General features: G+C 37.6%; 1 protein-coding gene across 1 annotated transcript; it reads left to right on the top strand.

Moving 5' to 3' along the window:
- Positions 1–577: 577 nt before the first annotated feature.
- On the top strand, positions 578–2,731 carry LOC118593887 (casein kinase 2 subunit alpha' interacting protein). The gene has a single exon (XM_036203464.1). The coding sequence runs from the start codon at positions 578–580 to the stop codon at positions 2,729–2,731; it is 2,154 nt and encodes a 717-aa protein (XP_036059357.1).
- Positions 2,732–9,392: the final 6,661 nt, after the last annotated feature.

Raw genomic sequence — 9,392 nt, 5'->3', positions numbered from 1 at the left:
GAATGAAATAATTGATAGGGTGGAAGTGATTGTGGCTCTTATCTTTTGAGCACGAAATTGATAGGTGTATTACTCTCATCTTTAGCTCAGTAAATTGAAAATATCTTATAGATTTGTAATGGGTTTAGAAAATTTAACTCAAAAGGTATGTGAGGTGGTTGGGGTACACATTCTGGGTATTAGGTTAGAAATCCTGTGTTCTAGTCACTACAGTTTCAGAAAATTATATCCTGTAAACTCTTTACTATTTGGTTAACAGCAATTTTTCTAAACTCTCTACTATTTTGTTAACAGGAATTTTTCCTTAAGGAGAGACAGAGAGGAAAAAACCCAAAAGCTCTTGGAAATTAAATGGAAGACAGAGGATAATCTTAAATGGTGACACCCCCTCCCCAATTTCATTTACTGCTTAACTGTGATACATTCTACATTTACCATTAACACAAACATAACAAGATAGAAATTAGAACTACTAGTGCTTAATTGCCCATTGTCCATGGATCCTTGCTCTAAAGACTGTTACTAAAGCATCCCTTTAAGCAAACTGTTTTCCTAAAGATCTCTACTACAGCACAAGATGGTGCCATTAGCATATCATGATCAAGACTTTGTGCATTTAGACAACTCTGAGCAACAAACTACAAACAATTCAATGCTAAACCAATTCACCAGCCAACCTGTGGCTAAAGAACAATCTCAAAATACAGTCACAGTGCCCCCATCAAGCTTTAACAAGAAGGCTCAGAGCTTCTCTACACTGCCTTCTCCGAACTCTAAAGTGAGACAAGGTTCCTCTACCAGGGCTATGAAATCATCATCATTATACTCCAAACACCCTCAAAAAGACCCCTATTCAAAAAGTTCATTGAACCCCTCTTGGAAATCCTTGGACTCATCTTTGTCTCACCACAAATCTCAGACAACGTCTTCATCTAGCTTTAGCAGTACTTCATCATCAGAACCTAGCCAAATATCTGTGAGATCAAGATTACCCCTCCCAAAGCCTCAGACATCATCAGGTGTTGACCTTTGCTGGAAATCATCTTCACTGGAGTCTGCTCAAAGAGTCTCCACATCATCACCATCTTCCCTTCAATATCAAGAAACACCTTCCCTAAATATCATCTGGACTTCACCTTCTTTGGAATCAAGTCCAAGTGAACCGAACACAACTTTATGTAAATCTAGATCACAGAAGGAATCGTCATTGGACTGCCTTTGGTCATCTTTACTAGAATCCAGTCAAAAAACGTTGAGCTCACCGCCATTCAACCAAAAACTTCAAAGAAATGACTCCCCTTCAACTTTATCTTCTCTGGAGTCCAGTCGAACAGCTCAGAATCCAACCTTGCCTGACTGTAAACCTCTGAAAAGTCCTGCATCAAACTCTAATAACAATGTTCTGAGTTTGCCATTGTCTCAAGTAAAATCAAGGAAACCACCTATATTACCACATTCTACTCATCCATCTCACAGTTTGCCCGTGTGCCAGCCAAAACCTAAAACAGCGCTCAAAGGTGATCACAGTACCCGGGCCCTCAGTTCACCTGTTTGTCATTCCAAGTTCCAGAGTACTACTTCACCCAAGGACAAACACAGAGCCCGTCAACTACCATCAGTTCATCCTAAACCAAATATCTCAGGTCAAGGAGTTTCAAGTCCCAAGCTGTGCATGAAGAACAAAAATGCTTCAGCTCCGAGTTCCAGACTCCAGAGTAAAGGAAATGTTGAACAAAGTTTGAAGACAGAACCAGAGAGTGAAGTCCCGTGGTCTTTAGATTATAGTCACCCCTGCATTATTAAAGGTGGAACTGTCCCTGTAGATGTCGTCAATAAAATTGTCAATTCTATCTCCAAGTCTACAATTCAGAAGGATCTCTCTAGGCAAATTCTCTTTCGAAGAATGAGGGGAAAGCCAAATCCTCGTCCTGGTCCTCGTCTTTCATCAACATACACTGTTTGTTTAGAATGTGGTTCCTGCATAAAATCTCAATGTAGCCATCTTACAGGAAAGAAGGATCCTCGATGCGCAACCCTCTTTGTCATCCCAACACCTGAGAGCAGGGCTGATGGCAAAGTAGACGTGAAAATAGTCCTTATCCTTTCTCTACCAGAGGCTTCCTCATCCTGTTACCAACTTCCCATGAAAGATGATCAACCTGAAGATAATTCAGAAGCCCTTGATGGTAATCTTGAAGAATTAGAGAAGATAACACACTTTTTCCCTGCATCTGAATCCGATTTTATCCAGGGGATTAAGACAAATCAAAAGTGGTTGGCTGTATCCTCTGAGGACAGAGATATAAGCCAAGAACCCCAGGCTATTGACTGGCTGCTTTATGTTAAAAACAGGAATACCGTTCAGCCCCAAGCCCCAGTTCAAGCCCCATCTTCTTCGTCTTCTTCTTCTTGTTCCTCCTATTCCTCTTCTTCCTCCTCCTCATCTACTGGCTTTCCCTCCTCATCCTCTCCTTGCAAAGACCCCACTCCATCTCCTCCCCCAAGTTATGTCCTTGCCAAGGTAAGAAGTCACCACCGGTTACCTCCAGGTGTCTCCTGGCTTGAGTTCATACGGGGTACAAGTTCTGAAAGCACGAAAATGAGACAATCCGCGTTACCCAAAACCAAGCGTGTGAGGACTCGCAACACGAAAACCATGAAAAAGGGGAAAAAGGGAGCCAACACACTGCTCAGATATCTCCAAACAAAGTTCCAAAATGAGAAATCCTGATTAAATCAACTTTCTGTCTCTTTGAAAGCAATGATTTTCTAGTTCTTTGACACTAATGCCTGTTTTCCTACCATGCTTATTTATATTGTTATTGAAAAATAAGTATGACTCTATTTTAGCTAATGAAGCACCCATTTAAAGAGAAATATTTTTTAAAAATGTATTTGTTAGTCAGAGGTTAAATTGGTATCTTCTAAAAGCTGAATACCAAATTCTACATTTTTAACAGAATTCCTTGCTTATTGCAGCAACTATATAAATGATGATAAATAAGCTTATGAGAGTTGGCCAAAATATCAGAAATACCCCTCCCATCTGATTCTGAACAGTATGTGGTTATTCTCCTTCATGAGGTATGTTAATAACAGTATCATTAGGCCAATTTATACAAATCTGTTTTTCTAGCTCTAAAGAAAATCTTGGTCTCATTCAATAGATGAGAACATACACAAAAGAAATCATTTCAAACATTCACTTCTAGAATAATTCTTTTGTCACTATCACACAGTTTGAGATAAATTTCCTCAATCTTAGGTAATGAATTTGAAGGAAGAGTAACTAGTGAACAGCTCTATGAAAGGGTGGTGGGGCAGACTTTACAGACACCGTGTTTAATGTCATTTGCTTATTACTTTCATATAAGCAACCATTGAGTTAATAAAAAGAATACCTTAAAATATGCTTCATTTCCAGGATGTACTGATAGATGGTTGATAGACCTAAGGCTGATAGTCAGTGTCTATATTAAGAATTAGTCATTTACACTCCTGTTTCTCCAACCCAGATCACCAGAATGCAGACTGAACATGGCTGGAACATCTCAAACTCAACATGGCCAAGACACAATTCCTCCTTCTTACAACGATAATTTCCATCTTTATCTAATCACGTGGGACTGTTTTCACTTCCTGTCTCCTACTCAGGCCATGGATTGTACAGCTTTATTGTTGCTAGGATCCCCTTTATTGTTGCCCTCAGCCCCTGTCACTCTCATAGTTTATCCTATTTGGGATCAGAGCTATTTGCCACATTGATTATAGCAATGACCTGTAAAATTGCATTTGTACTTCTGAATACATCTGAGATACACAAAGCTGATAGTTCTCCATTGTCTATAACTTAAGTTAGTCATTGTCTTTTATTTTATGGGGGTTTAAATTCCTAGATGAAATATGATGGTTTCTTTCTTTTTAATTTATAATCATCATCATCATCATCATCATCATCATTATTGTTATTATTTTGTGTGTGTTTGTGTACTATGGGATGTCTTTCTGTATGTTGTGCATATATGTTGCTCCCATTGGTTAATAAATAAGCTTCTTTGGCCTATGGCAAGGCAGCTTAGAGGTAGGCAGAAAATGCAAGCATAGATATGGGAAAGAGACAGGTCGGAAGAGTAGATGCCAGCCCGCCACCCAAGGAGCAACAAGATGCCAGCAGACCAGTAATGCCACAGCCATGTGGCAACATAGAGATAAATGGAAATGGGCTGAGTTAAGTTATAAGAGCTAGCTAACAAGAAGCCTGACCTATAGGCCATACAGTTTGTAAATAATATAAGCCTCTGTGTGTTTACTTGGGACCAAGCAGCTGCGGGAATTGGGTGGGAGAGATTCATCTCAATGACAGGGCTGGCAAGACTGGAGAAACTTGTGTGTGTGTGTGTGTGTGTGTGTGTGTGTGTGTGTGTGTGTGTGTGTCTGTATGTCTGTCTGTCTGTTGGTCTGTGTACCATAGCACTCATGTGTAAAGATCAGAGGACAATTTTCTGGAATCAATTCTCTCTTTCCTCCTTTATATGGGTTCCGGAGATCAAACTTAGGTCACCAGACTTACATGGCAAGTGCCTTTACCACCTGTTTTTAGCTACTATTCTATTGCTGTGAAGAGGCACCATGACCAAAACAACTCTTATAAAGAAAGAATTTACTTGGCAGGTTATAGCTTCAGAGGGTTAGTCCATGATCATCATGGTGGGAAGAAAACAATTATGGTGCTAGAGTAGTAGCTAAGAGCTTTACACCCTGATCCACAGTTGCGGGGGGGACCTAGGAACAGCAGTGTGGGCTTTTGAAACCTCAAAGCCCTACTCCTAATGATACCTTCTCCAACATGGCCATAGCTCCTAATCTTTTCCAAACAGTTCTATTAACTGGGGGCCAAACATTTAAATATATGAACCTAATGGGGACCATTCTCATTCAAAGTACCATAGGATCTGAGCCACCTCACTGGCTGAAATCATAATGCGTTCTCAAAACTGACTTCTTTTCTCTTGTGTTCTCTTAGTTTCTTCAGATGCTCTGATTTCTTTACAATGCATAAATTATAGTAAGGGCTTTATCCCACCATGTGTTTTAAACCCACAGTCTTCTTGTCTGGAAAGATCTTCTATTTGTGCATTTTTATCCAAAAGGGATCTGCTTTCCCTGGCATGTTCTGGGAAACTTCTTCTTGTTCAGCATACAAAAAGGGTCATTTGGCTTTCCTGTGATCAGAAAACATTATGTTCACCCATTGTATTGCTCTCAATTACTATAACATAATGCAGCTTTTTCCTTTTTGTTTTAACTCACTAGATTAAAAATTCTTGTTGGATATTTTTTTCTGATTTGTTTTGTTTTAAACCTTATCTTTGGAATAAATTACCCTAAAATATTTGGAAATATTGACTTCATACTATTGAAGCTCTTCACTTAAAAAAATATTTGAAGTAATGCTTCATTAACTGAATCATTCTAATTCAGTTAATTGTGAATTGTTCTTTTTACCTCTTATATTGGCAAAAACTTAGGTAAAATGGTACTATTGGTAATGTTAATATGTTCAAGGTCTTATGTAACCTCTTCAGAAATCCCCACCACAGGCTCTCTTCTTGTTAAACTTCTGATGATAACACATCATTTTTGTAATTGTTTCTGTGGTATCTTCTCAACTAGACAAAATTCCATGAGGAGAGGGCCTATCTCAATCTGATTGTATAATAATCCTTAGAAAATAGTGGTGTTGAAAAATACTCAATATGTATATACTCTCTCTCTCTCTCTCTCTCTCTCTCTCTATATATATATATATGTATATATATATATATATACTCAATTAATTCAGACTAAGGCATTCAACTGATATTTACTTATGTAATTTACTCAGCTTTTCATTGAGGCTCCATTCTATTCACTCTACGAAGTCTTGCTAAAAAAGGGGGACAGATGCTCCTTCTATTTGTTTGTCATGTCTTCAGGTATGTCAGGATTTCCTTTTTGTTGTTTAGGTTTTAAACCACCTTGTGTTGTAGACCTGATGGTCTTTACATCATCATCATCATCATCATCATCATCATCATCATCATCATCATCAACCTCATCATCAGGAGATGTTTTGGAGTTTGTATCAAAGGATGACATTAACAAAACTAGGTTCTGCTGTTACTGCCATATTGTTATTGGCACAGTCCATGATTTGCCAAGGAAGCAAATGGCATTAGAAGACCTTTCTTCTTTTTAATTCCCTTTTGCACTCTCTTGTATTCATGTTTTTTTTCTTCCTGAAATTTTTGACTTATGTCATCATTTATTTTTAAAATTATTTGTCTTTTAAAAAATTCTCAATTGCAGTGTAAGTTATTTATCTTGCTCTGGATTCTAACAATGTGTTTTAAGTAAGACTTCTTGAAATGCATGGGACAACATTGGTATGAACAACACTGACCCGAGACTCTGTCTTGTATCTTCTGGAAGCTATCAGTACATCCCCAAAGAGGGGACAATCTGCTCTCGTGGGAGATTTGTATGTTGTGTGAACATGTATTTCTATTATTGGTGTAATAAAATGCTAACATTCAATAGCTAGGCAGGAGGTATAGGTGGGATTTCCAGGGAAAGAAAGGAAGAGGAGGAGACATTGGGAGACACAGAGATGAAAACAGGAGGTGCAAGATGGAAGAGAGGTAACACCACATGATAAAACACAGATTAATATAAATGGGTTAATTTAAGTTTTATGAGCTAGTTAGGAACAAGTGGAAGCCATAGGCTGAGCTTTCATAGTTAATAAGAGTCTCTGTGTCATTACTTAGAACTGGCTGGATGGGACAGAAAAAGACTCATTAAATATGGTGTCCAACATAGGACCTGAGAAAGCTTTAAAAAAGTTCCAAACACACAAACACAGGGCCAGACATGTCTTCCTAGTCCTTCAGTCTCTCAGGTAGGCCATGGCATAGAGAGATTTGCTTCCTAGCTGCTGCCTGTGGGCTTAAGTCAGCCAGCGCCATGTGGAGAGCTGTGCAGCAGGTTTAAGGCTTGACTCACATGGTCAGAGAAAGCTGCAGGCATACAATAAAGCACTTTATACTGAGAAAGCCTTTAAATAGATACAGTAAAAAATGGGAATAGACAGTTACAGAAAAATAGGTAATTAAAAAAATAATAAAGTCCTTAAGAAAGAGTAAAGAAATATATATATCCAGGTAAGGATGGGAAATACACAGTGTATCTTGAGCTGGTATGGTGCTTTGTTGACTAAATTTTAAAAATGCTGATGTACACAAAACAATAGCTGCCAAAAGACAGCTGGATTATGAAAGGGGCTGCTGGATTAAATCAACCTATAGCCTTTAGAGATGTTCTGGCTTCAAAATGGAAGTCAGGTAATGCATTGCATTGGGGAAGAGGTAAGCCTTTGTTTCCACAGGAAAGGAAAATCTATGGATTCCTTCGAAGTTAATAGAGATCAAATTTGACCAGGGGAGCCCTCCTGAAAATCATAGCTATAGACTTGAAGGAAAAAAATGAGAAAAACTATAAGACAGGAGAAATGTAAGCTGATCCTTTGACAAGGGAACAGCTCTGAGCCATGATAAGTCTTGTTGGATGCAGAGTCCTCATGACTTATTATTAAATACCATCCTTTCATATGACATGGACACAGATTTATATTACACCTTGGTTATACAGTTCAGATGGACTTATAAAGTTGGCAGATGCCTTTTCTGCTCAACATAGAGGAGGAAATCATCTTTAGCTGATTTGCGCACACAACACATTCCACACTTGTGTCAATGCAGATTTGTATTCTTTAAAAGTTTGTGTGTTTTTAGAAAAAAAAGGATGACACACCAGTAAAAATAAGTAGCCCAGATGATTCAGTGTCCCAGAATACTTGTGTTGCAGTTTCTCAAAAATTCTATATCCAGATCAACTTCAAAATGGTTGGCTAAGGTGGCCCAGCTTCACAGACTACTCTAGCCAAGACTTCAGATAAGCCTGCACTTATTTATTACACAGAGACTAGACAACATATGATACAGCTAGTTCTCCCAGGACTTGACCATTATCTCAATTTTCTTAGGATCCCCTGAAGATGCCATTGCCCCCAGTCAACAGGAAGTAATTTTAAGGATATGACACCCATATTCCCAAGAGGTGTGTGTGTGCTTTTTGGTCATTTGGTAGGTTACAAATGTTTGTCATTGTTTAGGAGCAGTTGTTTTCAAATTGTTACTAGTAATGGTAAGAGAGGAAACTAAGAAAGGGAAGTTGGATTCAAGGATCTCTTTCTGAAAAAGAAAAAAGGGGATATGCAAAAATTAGGATAAAAGGATAGATTATTGAATCTACTTCAAACTAAAAAGCAGCCATTAATCTCAAATATTTTACATTGTTATGGACTTTTGTATATTGACACAAATTTAAGGTTATTTTATAAGAAAATATTCCATATATGTTCCTAATCTTATTTTAGGTATTATTGTATATTGAAATCAATCTAAGGTTATTTTTGTTAGAACATACTCTGTATTTGTTTCTACTTTTGTTTAAGTTATTTTGTATGTTGACATAAATTTAAAGTATTTTGTATGCTGTATATTTTTCTACCACTCTTATTTAAGGTATTGTACCTATGTAGCTCAATTAAAAATGTAATGTATAATTAAGAAATACAGTTTAGTACTCATCTTTAATAATCAAACTTGTAGTCATGTTAGATATGTTGTCAAGGTTAATCAGAGATATAGTTTAGATAGATAGGTGGACTTCAAACACTTCAGAGACATACAGAACATGGGACTTAAAATGTTTAATAACTTAAGGCTTTTATGACATTGAGACACATCTGTTCCTGGCAGCACCAATTTACTTCAAAAATGGATGACAAACATTGATGAACTTCCATATGGAGTTTGCTTTTATTGTGGCAAAGCTAGACACTGGACAAGAAACTACCCTTGCTTTCTCTGCTGACAGCATGCTGTCCAAATTTGATGAGCAGAACACAAAAGAAACCTACTGCTGGACTTTTCCAAGATAATATAGGACAATCCTTTAAAATTCCTCACAGAAAAGTTGATCAGGTATTCTAGGCCCATTGGCCAAAAATGGGTACCCCAACATTGCAGAGGAACCTTGAGTGACTGTCCGGACAGCAAGATGCTTCTGTAATTTCTACAATTTTGAAAGATGCTTGCTCTGTAGTTCCTTTTTAATTAGGTAATATTATACCCTTTTTGGGTCTCTGATGTGGTTGAAGACTAGTTATAGTTTTACAGTTTTACTTGTTATCAAATTCAGAAAAGAACCTTACATAAGAGATGTAAAGTTTATAAGGTTGAGAAACATAAAAGCTTAAGTTATTTATCCAAAAAGATACGTTAAGGTTT

Source organism: Onychomys torridus, chromosome 12 (assembly GCF_903995425.1).
Source record: "Onychomys torridus chromosome 12, mOncTor1.1, whole genome shotgun sequence".
NCBI lineage: Eukaryota > Metazoa > Chordata > Mammalia > Rodentia > Cricetidae > Onychomys > Onychomys torridus.
Note: the sequence above shows the minus strand (reverse complement) of the source record. Positions and strands in the feature narration are given on the sequence as shown.